The sequence below is a fragment of the Lagopus muta genome, chromosome 13, assembly GCF_023343835.1.
Source record: "Lagopus muta isolate bLagMut1 chromosome 13, bLagMut1 primary, whole genome shotgun sequence".
Classification (NCBI taxonomy): domain Eukaryota; kingdom Metazoa; phylum Chordata; class Aves; order Galliformes; family Phasianidae; genus Lagopus; species Lagopus muta.
The window spans coordinates 2,869,454-2,888,234 of NC_064445.1; the positions used below are offsets into that span (position 1 = coordinate 2,869,454).

The 18,781-nt window shown below is 49.4% G+C and overlaps 1 protein-coding gene across 1 annotated transcript; it reads left to right on the forward strand.

Annotated features, from left to right (window-relative positions):
• Positions 1 to 2,262: 2,262 nt before the first annotated feature.
• LOC125699815 (UAP56-interacting factor-like) lies at positions 2,263 to 14,572 on the forward strand. Its single transcript, XM_048959757.1, has 9 exons — positions 2,263 to 2,448; positions 4,917 to 5,060; positions 8,321 to 8,463; positions 10,300 to 10,424; positions 11,121 to 11,202; positions 11,473 to 11,516; positions 11,602 to 11,676; positions 12,675 to 12,786; positions 13,520 to 14,572. The coding sequence occupies exons 1-9, from the start codon at positions 2,367 to 2,369 to the stop codon at positions 13,613 to 13,615; spliced, it is 903 nt and encodes a 300-aa protein (XP_048815714.1). The 5' UTR covers positions 2,263 to 2,366; the 3' UTR covers positions 13,616 to 14,572.
• Positions 14,573 to 18,781: the final 4,209 nt, after the last annotated feature.

Consider the following 18,781-nt stretch of genomic DNA (forward strand, 5'->3'; position numbering starts at 1 on the left):
TAGCTAAAAGCCTTCTGAGGTTCCTTAGGGTTTGCCTATGTGACAAAAGGAACACCTGAAAAATTATAAAGCTCCCTGTCCTGAAATAACACTCCCTTTTCATGAAGGAGTCCATCTAATACCTAAAGGGAGCCTACAAACAGGAAGGGAGTCAACTCTTTGAAAGGGTAGATAACAGCAGGACAAGGGGAAGTGGTTTGAAGTTGAGGGAGAGAAGATTGAGGTTGGATGTCAGGGGGAAGTTCTTTACAAGGAGAGTGGTGAGGTGCTGGAACAGCTGCCCAGAGAGGCTGTGATGCCCCGTCCATCCCTGGAGGTGTTCAAGGCCGGGTTGGATGGGGCCCTGGGCAGCCTGGGCTGGTGTGAAATGTGGAGGTTGGTGGCCCTTCACGTGGTGGGGGAGTTGGAGCTTCATGATCCTTGAGGTCCCTTCCAACCCAGACTATTCTATGATTTTATGATTCTGCCAACTAAAATGACTGGAAGTTGCTTTCAGTATTCCTAAACTCTTGTTTTGTCTCTTGTTTCCCTAAATAGGATAAAATGGAAACACAATTGGAGATCTCTCAGTTGTTGCTTTTAGATACTCTGAAGATACAAATGCATACTATTTTCTCCTTCCCTTCCCTTCCCTTCCCTTCCCTTCCCTTCCCTTCCCTTCCCTTCCCTTCCCTTCCCTTCCCTTCCCTTCCCTTCCCTTCCCTTCCCTTCCCTTCCCTTCCCTTCCCTTCCCTTCCCTTCCCTTCCCTTCCCTTTCCCAGGCACTCAATCCTGCTGAGTGCCATCCACATTTCAGGAGGCAATCTTTGCCCTATTTGTTTGCCTGTAGAAATGTCTCACCCTAAGTACAAGCTGCCCAGATGGGAAAACATGTTCTGAAACCACAGAACACAGACTTCATTCTGAGACTCATGTGGCCTTTACTATGCGTGCAGTACAGAAGGTTATTTCCGAGCACTTGTACAGAAGCTTCGGAAAATGATGCTCTTCCTTTGGAAGAGGAGTGGTTTTTCCCCCCTTTCTTTTTGACAAAAAGCAGAAGGCTGCTTGGCTGCCGTTTGTGTTCAGGGAGCAGTGCCAGAACTGCTGTGACCCAGAGGCAGAATGGTCCCCCAAAGTACTGCACTTCAGTAAGCGATCTGGGGGTGCTGAGGGACCATCCCAAGTGGCTGCTGTCCCCAGTACAACAAACTTCACTCCTGAGCAGGAGCCAAGTGTGCTTCCTCTGCTCTTTCCAGTTTTCAAAATGAGCCAAAGTCATTCACACAGAGTCACACAGAATCACAGAATGGCCAGGGTTGGAAGGGATCTCAAGGATCATGAAGCTCCAACCCCCCGCCACATGCAGGGCCACCAACCTCCACATTTCACACCAGCCCAGGCTGCCCAGGGCCCCATCCAACCTGGCCTTGAACACCTCCAGGGATGGACGGGGCATCCACAGCCTCTCTGGGCAGCTGTTCCAGCACCTCACCACTCTCATAGGAAAGAACTTCCCCCTGCAATCCAACCTCAATCTTCCCTTCCTCAACTTAAAACCATTTCCCCTTGTCCTGCAGTTATCTAGCCTTGCAAAGAGTTGATTCCCCTTCTGTTTGTAGGCTCCCTTTAGGTACTGAAAAGCTGCAATTAAGTCACCCAGCTACCTTTTTTTCTCCAGGCTGAACAAGCCCAGCTCCCTCAGCCTGTCTTCATAGTGGAGGTGCTGCAGTCCCCTGATCATATTCGTGGCTCTCCTCTGGACTCTCTCCAACAGCTCCCTGTCTTTCTTGTACTGGGGGCTCCAGACCTGGACACAGTACTTCAGATGCGGTCTCACAAGAGCAGAGAGGGACATCATCTCCCTGTCCCTGCTGGCCATCCCTCTTCTGATGGAGCCCAGGATCCTATTTGCTTCCTGAGCTGCAATGCACATTGCTGCCTCATGTTCAGTTTTTCATCCATCAGGACCCCCAGGTCCTTCTCTGCAGGGCTGCTCTCAAGGACCGCTCCTTCCAGTCCGTAAAAATGCCAGGGATTCCTCCAGCCCAAGTGCAAAACCTTGCACTTTGCATCCTTAGTTTGCCTACGATATCTTTTCAAAACGCATTTTCTCCAGGGCGTAATAAACCCCGGAAGAATAGGATTCGGGAAAAGCGTCGGTACAGCGAGACTGCAGGCACTGTGCCCGGCGTTAAAGCCTTCCCAAGGATGCTGCTGGGCTGCGTAGCGAGCTCGGAGCGGTGCGGGGCTGCCCGGACAGAGCCGTGCGCTCAGGGGCGGGGTGCCGGGCCGGGTTGGTGCGGTGCGGTGCGGCGGCGGTGCCGGCACATTCCGGGCAGGCGCACTGAGCTGCGCGGGGCGGCGGCACTGCGAGTTCGGAGCTCATGGAGGTGACGGAGCCGCAGCCCGGACCGAGCCCCGCTGCGGGGCCGCAGCCGGGAGCCGAGGAGATTGACATGTCCCTGGGTACGTGCGGAGATTGGGGAGCGGGGCTCCGCCGGGCCGGGGGTGGTGGGGCAGCGCGGCTTGCGCTGGGAAATAGGGTGCAGGGTGTTGGGAGGTGGTGGGGGTGAGCCGCGGGGCTGTCGGTGCTCCCAGCCCGGGGAGGGAAGCGGGCAGGGAAAGGCAGAGCCACGGGGTGGCTGGAAGCACGGATTGGGCCCCGTCTCGGTGCTTTTCTGGCAGCACCCCGTAACTTCAAAGGGGAGAGGCTTACGTAAATGAGCCTCTATTGAAATAAAGATATGAGCCATATCCTCGGGTGTGCGGCTATTTATAGCAGCTTGCTCGTGATGCTCGCCATTCCTCTGGCAGCAGAGATGTGAACTGTGCACAAACAACTGCCCTTTTATTAGCTCTGAAGGCCTGGACTCCAGGGCTGGGGCTGTAGATCTCAGCGGATCATCGTGTTGACATCGCCGAGGAAGGAAAGTCCTCCGGCATCTCTTCATGTTGGGTTTGTGTCCTAACACAAACCGTGTGTCATTTCTTCCCAGCGATGAGCCACTTGCTGGGGATAGCACAGCATATTCTCCTACAGATTCCTTGGTGCTGATGCACACTTATTTTAATGGCAGCATGAAGATTTTCAGCAGGAATTTGTCTGCCCCCTAATTTTTCATTTAATTTTTTTTTTTCCCATGGTGTTGCCACCCTTGAAGATCTAATTCTGTCTTGAGGGCATCGGGGTACCTTAAGTGACCTCCCAGGATCCCTTATTTAGTACCCTCTTACATTGCTCTGTTAACCCCCATCATACTGATGGGAGAAGTAACGGTAACAACTGATATCCAGAGAACTGGAAGGCAATGGATTGGGCAGCTGAGCATCCAGCTCCTCTCCATTCCTTGTGAGCCCACACTGACAACCTCTTTGCAGAGGAGGGGCTGTAGGCTTCAAAGCAGCCTGTGCCCCAAATAGCACATGTCCCAGAGGCACACTTAGCTGGGAACATTAGCACATTCATACCCAGAGCATCGCTCAGTCTCTCCCAACGTGCTCTCCTCCTGGCAGACTTGATAGAGAAATCACAAAAGCAGTCACGCAGCTTATTCTTACATCTGCTCTCATTTGCTTTCCCTGGGCCTTATATTAATTTGAACATGGGATTTTCTTGATAGAAAATGACAGGTGACAAGCACTGGAGGTAAGATGTGCTGTTTGTGATAATAGCCCTCTGAAAGCTAATGGCACTTCTGTGCTTCCGCTCCGGTGGTTCATTAAGGAGCTGGAGTCATCGCTGCCTGGGAAAAGGCCTGATTGGGATGCTTCTTTCCTCCCTAATTTGGCAAAAGGCAAAACGTTTTGATTGGAGCTCACTAGATGCAGCTCTGTTACTCACTGAATATTTTCTGGGAGGTCTGAGGTTAAAAGAGGAAATTGTTGGAAAATATGAATTGATCAGGAGACGTCCCTTTGCCTTCGCCATTCCTCTTCATCAAAACAGCTTGAACTAAAAAGACCTCCTTGATTTCAAACCAGCTCAATGGGAACCAAAGGGCTACCACAGAGTATGTGAGAAGCGGAATCTACCCAGATAAGTGAGAAAATCAAGAGTCAGCCGAAGATTGTGGCACTTAAAATACAAAGTACTTCTGGTATTCATGGTGTGTGTTGCTTTGATCTGATCACATCCATAGCAGTGTTGTCTTTGGAAGATGGGAACCGAAAGGAAACCATCGTTCATGGCGAACAGTGAGTGTCTGCAGGGCCATGACATCCCCTCCTCTCAGTCACCCTGTATAAGTGAGGTTGCTTCCCTGCACCAAACCTTGGTTTTCCCATTTACAGATTTAGGGACTGAGCAGATTTTCACCCTGCAGTGTTTGCACAACCCACAAACAGCATTTGTATGGGTTGTGCATCAGGGGCTCCCATGTCTGGCATTGTTGCTCTTTGATGCTTTTGCCCATTCTCCCCCCTTTGACCACCTCCCAAGTCAGACCTCACCAAAAATGTTTTCTGATGAGCACAGTGTTGGTGTCCATGGAAAAATCCCTTCCTTTGTGTGGGCAGTCTTGGGGACTGGATCCTTCAGTGGGACATTCCAGGCTGGATGTGGCTCTGAGCAGCCTGGTCTGCTGGTTGGCAACCCTGCCCATGGCAGGGGGTTTGAAACTAGATGATCATTGTGGTCCTTGTCAACCCAGGCCATTCTATGATTCTATGACATGGGTCTGAAATCTCCATCCTGCATGTAGTGAATACGTGCTGGATGGAGACATAATTCACTGTGCTCTAATCTCCAGCATGCAGGAGCCAAGCAAATGGAGCCTGTGCTTTCCTAGCTGAGCTTAATCTCATTGTCTGGCAGCATCACTTACAGAACCACCAGCCTTGTTTTCACCATGGACAATTCCAAGCACCAAAAATGGGAATGACTTTGGTAGAAAGTGCAGCTTTGATAAACTTCCCCTTTGTGGCTGTGATTTTAGATGACATCATCAAGCGTCACAGGAAGGAGCAAACAGATGCCAAAGCTGCAGGGGACGGCCGGAGACAGCAGACCAAGAACAGGAATTTGGCATATGGGTTCGGGCGGCCCCGCTCCCGTGCCTGGATGCAGAGGAACTTGCAAGGTATGGGAGTGCCGTGGGATGGCAGGGATGGATGAGGGGGGATCTCCTTGCTGTTTGTAAATATCTGAGGTGCTGCAGTCAATGGGACCTCATGATCCCCAGAACCCAAACCCTGCGGTGATTCTGTGAGATTCTGTAAAGCTGCATCACTGACCTGGAAAACATGTTTGTGTGACAAAATCAGCTCCTAAATCCTTCTCCTATCTAATTCCTGCGTGCATGTAATATGCACTTGGGTGCTGAATAGCTTTTCTCTCTGCAACAATAGAGTAACAGGACCCTTTCAGAGCATAAATCCATCCATTTCTCTCCCTTCCACCCTCCCATGAATTACTAATTCAAAGTGACTTAATATCTGTTCTCTATTCCCTTTGGCTTTGCATATTTTAATTATGCCTCTTCTGAATCCTCTTTTTCCCAGAACACATTTAAATTACCCCTTCAGTAACTGCCTTTGATAGCTCCGTCATTGGAGCTAATTTATCACTTTCGCCAACCGTGCTATTTTTATGATGAGTTTTTTAATAATGCCGTGTGATTACACACTAATCTCTATTTGGTTCCACTAGTTTTATCTTCCAGACTAAGGAGATCTGCTGCATCAAATGCCATCTTTGTTTACCATCTTTTTCTTTTTTTTTTCTTCCTGGCTGCTGAATCACCTCGCTGGAGATTTTAGTGACATTTTGCAGCGACGCCTTTGCATTCATCCCCTTGAGTGCAAATGGCACACGAGGACAGGAGGATCACTGGGAGCACTCCCAGTTGTCTCAGATCCGCCTCCCACTCTTGCATTCCTGCTTTCCGCCACACATTGCCTCACTGAGATTTGTCCCAATTCAAAACAATGCTGATAATTCCCCTTTGCAAATTGATTTCTCTGTCCAAAACGGAACGTGGGGTTTGATATTCTGCTGCTACTCAGAAGTCAAACGTGGGCCATTTTTGCAGCCAACCTTAGAAAGCAGAAACTTTTGTTAGTCTAAGTATTTTATAGGTTTAACCGGGCCTGAATTCAGCCCTGCTCAGGGCAGGGACCCACTGTGCTGTGCAGAGCTGATGTCAGGAGTAATTTTAGGCAGCTCAGCATGGCTGGGAATTAAGCCCATAATTCTTCAGGGGCCTCATTCCTCTTCAGTCCCTGCTGAAAGGCAGCCCCTCGTGGGCTGAGATGTGATAACTGTTATCAAGACGCCGATCAGTACAGCACAGCACAGCAATGGCAGAGCTTGGGGAAGGTATTATGCTGATGAGAACAGCAAGAGAACTCATGCAAGCTCTTATCTTTCCTGGAATTCAGCTTAAACCATCTCCCAGTGGTGGGGGAGAGTGATGATTTTCAATGACAAGAGATTCCAATTTCAAATCTCCACTGAGGAGTGGGCCTCAGGGTTTCTCCCCAGCCTGGCTAGTTGGGCAGAGAGACTCCTGGCCTTCAGATGTGTGCTCAGAGCCAGGTTCTGAGCCTGCACCCCCAGGCAGGGTGCTGACACTGGGGGATTTTAGTCAAGAGCTCTTTGATTAATGAATTGTAGAAACATAGAACAGCTTCGGTTGGAATGGACAAGATCCATTTCTGTCAACTGCTGTGGTCTGGGTGCCCCCCAGTGGATCTGATTGCCCAGGGCCCCATGCATGGCCTTGGGCACCTCCAGGGATGGGGCACCCATAGCTCTGGGCAGTGCCAGGGCCTCACTGCTCTCTGGGTAAAGAGACTGACATCTAACTAAAATCTCCCCTCTTTTAGTTTAAAGCCATTCTCCCTTGTCCTGTCACTATCAGACCATGTAAAAAGTCACTCTCTCATCCTGTTTATAAGCTCCTTCAAGTACTGGAAGGATGCAGGGAGGTCTTCCTGAAGCCCTCTTTTGTCTGGGCTGAGAATGCCCAGAAATACCTGCCAGACGTTTTGCAGAGATGGAGCTTCCTGTGTGCCACATGTCAGGACACATATACAAGGAAGCCCTGATCCCCAGCTGGCACAAACAGGGTGCCCTCAGAGCTGCTGGCCCTGCAGTCAGTTATGTGCATGGGCTGGGATGTGCCTGAGCGCACTGCTGAGCTGCAGCTCTCTAATAGGGGCTGATAGACAGCAGTGTGCTTTGCTGCTCGGGGTTGCTTTGTGCATCTGCCCCTCCTATTGCTCTGGTGGGAAACCCACAGATGGGCTCAGTCTCGTGCTGGAAAGAAGATGCTGAATTGAAAGAAGACCTTAACCCTAATGCTAACCCTGATGCTAACCCTTACCTTGTAACTGGTGTCAGCATGCTCTGTGTTTCACCCTGGGGCTGGAGCCTTCATTAATCACCTGCTGCCATCCTTCCTCACAACACTTCACTTCTAATTGCTCCAAGTCATTATAAATGTAGGAATCGATGGAGTGGGATCAATGCACACATCCGAGCATCCCATGGTCTGTGTCTCTCAGGTTCTCGTTGGTGTGGGGTTTTAATGCATGGTTACTGCCTGCTGAAATTCACTGCTTTTTTGCTTGATTTATGCACCCCAGTGGGGGTGTGCGCAGATTTCACTGATGGAGCACCTTGGAAAATGGCTATTTAATTATGATACAGAAGTTTATCTTATGGAGTAATTAGGCTTTAATGCACTGTGCCTCTCTGAGTGCTCTCCTCTCGATGCTTCAGCAACACTCAGAAATCATAAACAGACGTAGGGGAAAAGTTAAATGCGAGATGAGAGGTTTCAGTGTATACACTGTGCATTAACATGAAGAAGCAGCAGAAGATGCTCCCTTCAATCCCTGCAGTAAGGATATTTCAGACCGAAAGAAAATAGATATGGGTGGGCTGATCCTCCCCAGTGGAGTAGTGTGGGCACTCAGAGCTGCTCCAGCAGGTGTGGGTTTGGCTCGTGGGTATCTGAATCACTGAGTGTCTGTATGGAAAGGCTTTTCCATTTCACAATTAATTCATGGCCATGTGAGCCCTGACGAGAGATTGACAGCTTTCCTGATGCGAGTGTTCCTCCTTTATTAGCAGCCAGGACTGTGGAAGGCTTTTTTCTTCAAATGATGCATTTGTCAGTCGCATGGATCGTGAAAATGTCGGAGTGAGATATTGGAAATTATTTTATATTGTGCTAAATTGATTTCCTTTTCAGGATCAAATTAGAGTGATTCTTGTCACGCTGTTTATACAGATACTCCTATATCATCCTAAGGCAACCTTGCAATACATCTCCAGAACTGAACCCTGACGTGAGTTTTGAAGGTCACTGACACATTGTGTTTGTTATCTTAGGACCCAACCGTTTTAGGAGAGGCTTTGGACAACAACAGAACAACCGACGGCAATTCAGGAACGCTCTGCCCGGCCCCAGGAGAAGAGCAGCTGCTGCACTGAGTGGAGTGAGCCCTTTAAATCGCCCAGCATCAGCTCAGGAGGTATGGGAGGAAAAGAGTGCAGCTCTGCCCAATGATCATGTAGTGGTTGGCTGGGTTTTCTGCTCCCGCATCACCCCGAAGGACAATCAGCATAAAAAATGCACAGGCACAGTCTTTTATGTGCCCATGTACAGCATTTGTATGCATAGGCGAGCACAGACACATGCATGCAAACCAGCAGTTTTCCCATTGGTTTTATAAGCATAAAGCTTGGCATGTTCATCCTGAATTGGATTCTATGGGCGTAAAGAAAAAAAGCGTCCTTCAAAGATTTGTTTAATTTTTTAAACTATTGCCATAAAATCCAACTCCTCGCCATCCCCATCTTCCTGTTCTTGTTTAGAAGTGACATGGATATGGTTATGGATGTGGTTCCCATATTATCCTTTAGATAATAGGGAAGCAAGATGACACAAAAGTGGTTTTAGTGGAAATATGTTGACGCCTTTCCCAGAGTTTATCTCTAAGTATCACTAAGATCCATCTGGCTTGGTGTTAATAAAAGGTAGAAATTGAGCAAGTGGACAGTCCTCTGGGAGAAGAGGTTGTAAAAACTCAATTAGGAGGTCACATGTGCTCAGTGAGCTTTTGGAAACGCCAAAATGGTGACGACAAATTTAATGGCTGTGTCCAGGAAGTGTGAAGCAGAGAACCCCAAAGTAAGCATGCATGCACACGGAATGTGGTTATTCTTGAAAATAATGACTGCAGTGACTCAGATATGTATGGAGTGTGGCTGGATATTAGCAAAAAGCAATAAGCAGTTGCTAGGAGGCTTAATTCTGTGATAGCTTCCTTTTTTTTGTAGGAGTAAACCAAGTGGGAAGGATGTGGAAACACATCTGAATTATTGAATAGCAGCACTGATGGTGGCTGTCCCACAGAAATTGACTGAGAGGCGTATGTGGTTGTGTGTATAAGGACATGCAGGAGAACTGTGCTGCTGATAAGAGCCTTCTGGTGCTTCAGGCATCAGACATTTCAACTCTTTGAAAGGGTAGATAACTGCAGGACAAGGGGAAATGGTTTGAAATTGAAGGAGGGAAGATTGAGGTTGGATTGCAGGGGGAAGTTCTTTCCTATGAGGTGCTGGAACAGCTGCCCAGAGAGGCTGTGGATGCCCCGTCCATCCCTGGAGGTGTTCAAGGCCAGGTTGGATGGGGCCCTGGGCAGCCTGGGCTGCTGTGAAATGTGGAGGTTGGTGGCCCTGCACGTGGCAGGGGGTTGGAGCTTCATGATCCTTGGTGTCCAACCCTGGCCATTCTGTGATTCTGTGTTTCTGTGTCTGAACTGGAAAAGGCCAATGACTGAAAACAAACTTGAGGCTATAACGTGTTGTGTGAGATTTGTGCTCCACACTTTTAGTTGTTTTTTTTTATTATTTCTATACTGTTAAGATTAAGCATTCTCCCTTCAACTTGTGGTGTCATGCCCAGGACCTGCAGTACATGTTCCAGTTATTGTCAACGGTGTGTCACAAATCCAAACGCTCAGAGTACAGCAGCTTGGTAGAAATATTCCAGCTATAGTTGCTAAAGACCATGACAGACACCAGGTTTGAGTAAGTTTGGTAGGGAATCAACTTCCCATTAAGAAAATAACAAAGTCTTTGCTGCAAGACTGCAAAAGCTGCAAAGGAAAAAACTGTTGTGAAGGGCAATATGGGAATGGAGGGCAGAGAGCTGAAACCCCTCTGCCACAGCCTCCAGCAGTACCCAATGCATCAGCAAGCATCAGTGCAGTACTGTCACTTCTCCTAACTTGTGCTGTCGCTCTGTCTTTGCCTGCATGGCATCAGTGCGGGTAGCAACAGCTGACTTGTCTCTGCTCTTCCAGGGCAACAAGAATGAGGATGCTTTCCCCAAAAGCAGCAATGGGCAGCCTGAGGCACGGCGACGGCCACCACCCGGCCCCAGGAGGTTCAGAGCAGCTGCTGCCATCACCAGCGCCCCTGGGAGAAGGTAAATGTTGGTTCCCTGTGGCTCTGATCGCAGTCAGCTGTGTGCTTTCATGATGTGAGAGGAGTGCCCTGGGTGTGTTTGGAAAACACCTGGACACAAAGCAGCTCTATGTTAATAAAGTGGTATTCGATCTATCACTGGATTTTAGTGAGCGTGGAGAACACGACTGTTCTATTGGCATTCAGCATCTAATCTGCCACTTTGGGAAAGCTTTGGAAGGGTGATATAGCCTTTATTTTTACAAAAGCTGAGGCTTTGTCCCAAGGGGAAGGCAGGGAGTGGGGCTAACTCTGGGCACAGCCCCGGGATCTGCCTAGATGTCCTCGCATCCTCCCAGCTCAAATGGAGCTTGGTGTCAGTCTTGTCTTTGCTGTAAGCAGAGCATGGACAGAATGGCCTCCAGGGGTCCCTTCTGACCATTCTTTTTTTTCCTATGATTTTGTTCTATCATTTTTCTTCCAATGAGAAGAACTCAAAGCAAACACAAGCTGTCCTTTCATTCAAGCAGAAAAACTTGTTTCTCTGAAATCCTTTGCTGGCAGAAAAACCCATAGTGCTGAACTTGGTCACAGATATCCTCATTTACTTCTAATGCTGCTTTTCATACCAAACTCAGCTATGTGCTACAACATTAAACTTTAGGAGAGACTCAATACAGTGCTGACCTCCATTGTTTTCTCTCCTGCCGCCCTGCAGGCCCTTCCTGCTGAACAGGGGACCAGGCTTCCAGCAGAAGCGGATGCAGCAGCGGTTCTCCAAAGCCTACATCCAGAGAGGGGTCAGTACAGAGGCATTTTTATACTACCTGCTGTGGATGACAACCCTTCACTTTTACCAGCCCTTGCCCAGTTTTATCTTTGCTTCCAAAATAACCAAGAGAGATGGTTGCCAGTTGCTTTGCCTATGCAGCAAGAAACCCAAGAAAAACATGTTTTGTGATGACACGGAGAAAGAGCTTTTCAAATATACCAAACAAAATGCTGGAAAACGAATCACAGGTTCTGACTGATAATTATTTAACTGATCCTTTTTGTCATTGATTTCACAGCAAATGGATGCTAATGCAGAAGGGAAACCACCAAGGATGAGAAGGTAATTGGCGACAAAGGCACAGAATGAACGTGACTTGCTCTTTCACGCTTGAATTGAAGCTGGAGACATCTCGCTGTCTTGGCAGGTGGCAAGTGAAACCCAGCCCCGGAGCAGTTCTGACAGTTTCTGTGGCTAATCCCCAGGCGAGCCAGACCAACACGTAAGTAAATGAGTTGATTTGTTAGGATGGGAGCCCTGCAAAAGCCATTGCTAATCCCTTTAGCGTTATTGCAGCTTCATGTTTTTTATAATAAGTGCAGAGCTAATGGTTCGGCCATCAAATGGTGAGCAAATGGTGCCTTGTTTTGGTGTATCTGAAAGGAGACAGTAATTATGTGTGGTTGGCTTGGTATCCAGAGCAAGGGGGAGTGGGAGCACAGGCAGCACATGGCTGCTCACGGGCTTTGTTGGAGCAGTGCTGAGCTGCTCTCAGGCACATGGCTGGAGGAGAGTGGCCTCAGGCCTGTGCTGTGCAGGGGCAGGATCTGGTGGGTGGGTGAGGGTAACTGGACCCAGAAAGCATTCCCTGGTAGCTGCAGTGCTGGAGCTCAGCTTGTACAGCTGCTGAGCACCTCTTCATAGAATCATAGAATCATTAAGGTTGGAAAAGACCACTAGGATCACCAAGTCCATCCATCAGCCCACTCCCACCATTTCCACTAACCATGTCCCTCAGTCCCATATCCCCATGGTTCTGGAATACCTCTAGGGACAGGGACTCCACCACCTCCCTGGGCAGCCTGTGCTGGTGCATCACCACTCTGTCTGAGAAGTTGTTTTTCCTAATATCCAACTCAGACTTCCCCTGTCACAACTTGACACCATCACCTTTCATCTTACTGCTGGGAGAAGAGGCTGACCCCCACCTTGCTACAACCTCCTTGCAGGGAGTTGTAGAGACCAGTAAGGTCTCCCCTAAGCCTTCTCTTCTCCAGACCAAACCATCCCAGTTCCCTCAACCATTCTCCATGAGAGTTAATTCCAGACCCTTCACAGATCTGTTGCCCTTCTCAGGACACGCTCATGCAGATCTCTGTGATTAACACTGGGAGAGGCATGGGCTGCACACGGATCTCTCTTAACCCTATTAGTTTGCAGATAACAGGGAGCCACCTGCCTCAGCTCCCTGTATGACCACATACCTGTGCTTTCCCCCAGGCTCGGAGCCAAGCGCCCTTTCCTGCGAAACCAGAGGCCCCCGCCACGTATCACCAAGCCCCAACCCAAGGGGGTGATGCTGAGGTTCAACTTTCGTGCCATGGCCAACCAGGTAGAGGAGCACCGAGGGGACCGGCCACATCCCGCACCCTACAGGAGCCCTGTTGCTTGGTTTTGGGGCTGCCAGCTGGGTTTATCTAGCACAACCCATGAGGACAGCCCTGCGGCCTTGTTGGCTTGGGTGCTCACCAAAATGGCGGCACCTGAGAAGACTATTTGGCAGCTACAGACTCATCCCTGTTACTCCTGCTCTGTTGGTCCCTCTTGTCCCATTTGTGTGCTTGCTCGGAGTGGGGAGGTGCTCCCTGGGAGCGGGCCTGGGCGGGGGCAGCCATGTCACCGCTGGTGCTCCCCCATCCTCAGAGAGATGCAGCACCTCTGGGCTTTGCTCTTTTTTTGCTTTGGAGGACTTTTCAGTGCCACGTTTTCCATGTTTTACTCCAAGAGCCCCGGGGCGGGTCAGAAATCCTGCTCCACCGTCCTTCATCGCCAGCTCTCCTTGTCTGGACGGTTTGTTTGCTCCTGACGCCCTGTGCTCACACGCCATCTGCTTGCTCCTGTTCTTGCCAAGGACGCCCGCTCTCTGGGGGCTGGGCACTGCTTGGAGGTTTTTCAGCCGCACACAGTCTGTCGAGCTCCTTGTCTCCATGTGATGGGTGGTTTAATTGACTAACCGGCTGCGACGCACCCTCCCAACTGATGGGCTCTAATCAATACCCTGCTGCAAGCCCGGCTGCGCTTGGCCACGAGCCGCAGGACTGACATGCTCTCCCTTTCCCCCGCAGACCAGCCTGACGCTGGATGAGAGGTTCTCTGGGCTGAGGAATAAGAGGCGCTTTGCAGCAGCCCGCAGCGCCCGCCGGACGGTCACCATGCCCTAGCAGCACACACTCATCATGGGGACAGCGGGCAGCAGCCCGGGCCCCGTAACAGCTGGCTCAATAAAACTCGATAGATTCCCTCTGAGGTAGCTGATTCGACAACCTGCTGTCTACTTCCTTCCGTGCACAGAGAGTGAGTGATTGAGGGCAGGGATGAGGCGGCACTACAGTCAGGGCTCTACGCAGTGTAGGGAGGTGGTGGAAGAGGATGAGTGGAGGTGGACTTGCTGTGCTGGGCTCTGTGGCACAGGGGCCCCATTCCATCCCCCTGCCAGGCACCAGAGAAGGGAACAACATTGAGTCCTTGGGCCTGCCCACTTGAGATGCCAGCAAATATGGTGGCTGTGCCAAGGACGTGCTCCATCATTCTCCACCTAAAAGCCTTACAGCATGCAGCCAGGACCCCCGCCCAAAAGTTTGCAGTGTATGACCTTCCCCATCCTCACAGTGCCTCGTCCTGCCTCGTTAGCAGCCCAAAGGCTCAGTTGGAGCGCCCTGCTATTCTGAGCACTGAGCAGATGGGTGATCTCAGCCCAAATCTGTGCTTTCAGTGCTGTGTAGGTCTGCACTGGGGTCTTTGCAGGTGCAGCTCCACCCGTGCATAATCATGCTGATGTGGGAAGGAGGCCAGGCTACACAGCACTTGGCTGAGAAGTTAATGAGCTGAGATGAGACGTTTGTTAATGAAGCCCCGTACCAAACATGAGTTGCTGATCCATTCTCTGCCCACTACTGCAGCCAACACTGAGCGAGCCAAGCACAGCCTGTTACTGGGCCCTAAGCTGTAAGTAAAGAAGTAAATATTTGATAGACTGCTTTACATTTTACACTGAGTGTCTTTAACAAGAGACCGGATTCGGGGTTGATTTTATAGGAATGTGTGAAATGTTGCTAGCTGGTTGATTGAGCAGTGATGTATGAATCCAATGCACTGAATAAAAAACTTGTCAAATGGCACCTCCAGTTATTTCCTCTCATTTAACAGGGTTTGGGTGCAAGCTCAGCCTCTTGGCATGGTCCTCAAGGGGTGCACAGCCACCTTGGGTGCCCTCTCCCCATTGCCTCTTTGCCCAGTCTGTACATGTAAATGAGCACTTGTCCAGCCCTTGGCAGCATCACTGCAGCATTTGACCTCCTGCCATCATTTCTGTGGGTCAAATGACCTCTGAAGCAGCAGGAGGTTTTAAATAGGCTCCTTGTAAAATCTCAGTTGTTACTCTGCTGCTGCTTTTAATGTTATCAGCAAAACTATCAGAGCAGACCTGGCTCTGAGTGCATCTGAAGCGAAACGAATGCAAACGGGTTTCCAGCCTAATGAACTGAGGAGGGGAACTCATCTTTTCATGCAAATTGTGTGGAAGTCACTGGAGATGAGCAGGAAATACAGTCACAAATGACAATAGACCTGACTGCAATTGTACCTTTGCTGTAAGTATGGACAAACGATGGGAGATGTGCTAAGAATAACCTGATACCTCCTTACACCATGCTACGAAGGCATGGAGTGATTCTGTCCATGTGAACACCCCTGGGTGTTCAGAGCACACCCTGATATTCCTCTCCTAGGAGAAGTTTATTAGCAATCCCTACCTTATATTTTTCTAAGGACTAAATTAAAATGAAGGAATTGATGATAAAAGGTATGCTTTCTTTCTAGCCTGATTCCTGCACAGGGCTCAGTGAATTTCCATGAAGCAAGAGACAAAAAGTGGCTGTGCAGAGAAGGGCACCGAACTTACAAGCAGCAAGAAGTCACAGCCATCGTGCTAAAAACACAGTGGGAGGGGGCAGAGTCAGTTTGCTCCAACAGGCATAAGAAATCCTTCTTCTTCTGTACTGAAACAGCAGAATAATGCTCTCTAAAGTTATACCAGTGCTGCATTCTCCTCTGCTCACCTTCTTTCCAGGAGCAGAGCCTCAGTACAGCCCAGTGCCCGCACTCTGGAGGTTTATCTGAGGCTGTGATTGCCTTTGCAGCAATCCAGCTCTGCTCTAGCTGCTGGAGACTGCAGGGCTGAAGCCAGCATGATATTTGAGACGGATTTGTACGGGGACTCTGTGTTGTTTTCTGTTCTTTCCTAACAATTCCCAACATTCCACTTGCTTTTGGACCCAGAGTAGCAGTTTGGGGTAGGAAATAATGCGACACACTTATGCTGGTTTAATGAAACAAGTTTCCAGGCATAGATTTCAGCTTCCCAGCAAACACCTTCTGCAGAAGCTGTTCTCACAGCACATGTAGAGAGCACACCTGGAGCAACTGCCTGCAAGAGGTGGGCCCAAGGGACCCGACTTCTCTATCTGATCCTTCATGCTGACATTTGGTATTTGCTGTTCACTGGGTACTTTGGTTTGATGCTAATAGTTGTCTTTAATGAGCTTAACAGACAGGGAGAAAAGGCCAGCTTTCCCTGCTCACCAGTTCTTGTTGATTTTAGTGCTATGTGACTGGGATTTGTGACTTCCCAGTGTTTGGGGCACTGCTGTCCCAGTAGCACGAGGTAGAGGGCAAAGCAGTGCCTTGGGAACAACACGGCTGTAGGGACCTCGAGAATAGAAATACTTTGGGCACATCCAATCTATCCTGGCAACAGAGCAGCAGCTGAGGCATGGAGCAGGGGGCTGGAGCATGTGCCAGCAATGGAAAGAGGAGCTGCTCTCCCCAAACGCCAAGTCCTCTCCGGTAAGAACGAGCTGCAATTGTGCCTCCAGCACTTAGCAATGGCTGCAGCAATCTCTCTTGCATTGCACTGGGGTTCTTGTGCCACCATTTGCCAGGCTGGCTGCAAAATGAAGACAGGCGGTGCATGAATTCACTGCCCTGCACCGGATGCAGGAGGTGCAGCCTGCTATCAGCAGCAGTTGCTGTGTTTTGGGGGTTCTTGAAGGCACTCAGCCAGAAGCCACAGGCAAAGTGCTTGAAGAGAAACCTGAGATCCAAACGTTGTCTCAGGCACCACAGCTCCTGTGAGGGCTGGGATAAACTGAGTAACAAGCAGAGCACCAGCCAGGCAGGAACCAGGAAAAGAGAATCACGATGGACTGATAAAAGATTCTTAAACCCCCAGGTTGAATGGATAGGTGCCCCTCATTGTGGTACAGCAATGGATGCCTTTGCAGCCTGCTCTGCTCCGTGCCCCACACAGATGGAGATGAAGCTCTGCTCTATTCCCTGAAAATGGGACAATTCTTTCCAGAATCTGACCAATAGCCTCTTCACTTCCATTTGCAAGAGAGCTGTTTTTCCTCAGTGCAGGTCTCATTCACTGAAGTCTTATTCCCTCTGTTCATCTGAATCAATCCTGACCATTTTTATAGGGAACATAAAGTGCTAAGACATGGAAGAAAAAGGGACAGAAAATTAGATTTGTTCTTTATCCACTCAATAGCAGGGGTTAGGATTTAGCACTGAGCCATGTCCTAAAGGAGATCCTTCCCATCTACATCAGAACCGCTGCCAGCTCTCAGGGTTTTACTGGAAATCCTGTGATGGTGAATGCTGCAGTAAAGCCCCAGTTCCTGGAGACAGGTCAGGAGGCAAATGTCTCAGCTTGCCTGTATTAAAAAGTAAATTCCCAATGCTGCGTTTGTGCAGGGAAAACCATGGCCCAGGAGTAACTTAAAATCTCAGACGTCAAATTAAATTAAAAAAAAAAAAACCAATGTTTTTTTGGGGAGATGTCATATTTCTAAATCTACCTCCTGAGGTTTGGAGCTTGACTCATGACTCTGAAATGCTCGGAGCACACTGAGAGACCAAAGTGAATCTACAATCACTTCTCAGTGTGGATGAGAATCTCTGCATTGCTGCCAGCACTTTGAGACCTCCGTCCTCTCATCTCCCAGTGTGCTTTGTCTCACTGCAGACCACGCTGGTTGCAGAAGCTCCGACACAGCAAGAGATCTGCTCTCTCCGTAGGTCAAGACCAGGGGAGAGTAAAAAGAAGATGCTTAGCTCTAAATCACACCAGGCTGTAGCTATTCACTATACTCCTGCTGAACTCCAGGAAGAGGAGGGCATCGCACACAGCCTTGCCACCCCATGCCCTCTGAGCAATGGCACTGGAACCCTCCAGCCATAGAAAGTGGGGATGTCCCCATTTCTGGCCATAAATAATGGAGGTGTACCATGAGGTGATGGAGTGTGGTGACTGAGGGGAATCCTGGAGTGCAGCTCTGCCAGGGAGCACCACCACGTGATACCACTGTGCAGGACAGCAGTGTTTAACTCTAGCTATGTTACACCACATAAAGCCTTGTGAAGAAGGTGGCTGCAGCAGCACTGGGCTGCAGGGAGCACGGACCCTATGTATAGAATTTCCCCTGCCCAGAGGCAGCACAGCACAGTGATTCATCTGTGCATTTCCTCAAAGGTTCTCACTGTCAACCAATCCTAGGATTCTTAGTTGACCACAGTTAGTGCTGGTATGCAGAAAATGCCTGGGTCTGAGCAAAGGCAGGAATCCCACTGCAGTACAGCATCTCTGAGCTGCCTGCTCTGTATTAATTGACAGAGCAACACTCAGTGCTCAAGCCCCAGTTTCCATTCAATCATTCTGTAGTTATAATATTTCCACAAGATGGCAAATAGCTTGTGAAAAACCTCACCTGAGGAGGGACTGAGCTGAGGTGTCCATTGGGGTCTGTCTTCTCTATCAGCTGTAGGAGCTTGTAGGTCCTCAAGCAGCATGGACTCAGAATGAATGGTGCAACATGCAGCGAGCACTGGTGCAGGACACGTGGCACAGCTGAGGGTTTGCTCACTGTAAGAGAGGCTGAGGTCAGGTACCTTTATTTGCACACTAGTGGTGCTGGAAATTGCTTGTGTGCAATGGAGAAAGAACGCAACTCAACAGCTAGAGACAGGAACAAGATTTCCTTTCTCTTTATATAAATCTGTAAGCTGTTCAGAATTTTTTATTTTTATTTTTTTGCAAGAAACAGCAAAACCACCAACTAATTCCTCCTCAGCACAAGAGTAAAACAGATTCCCCAGGGATCTCAGGTTCTGGAAGAAGAAAAGTCTTTTGAAAGAAATCATCAGCATTCTCCAACTCTACATGAGTTCTCTCCCTCAGTGATAGCTGTGGGAAGGGAAAGGGGATCACTGAGGGGCAGGGGGATGACCGCAGCTGCATGCACAAAGCTCCCTCTGTTGCACATCCA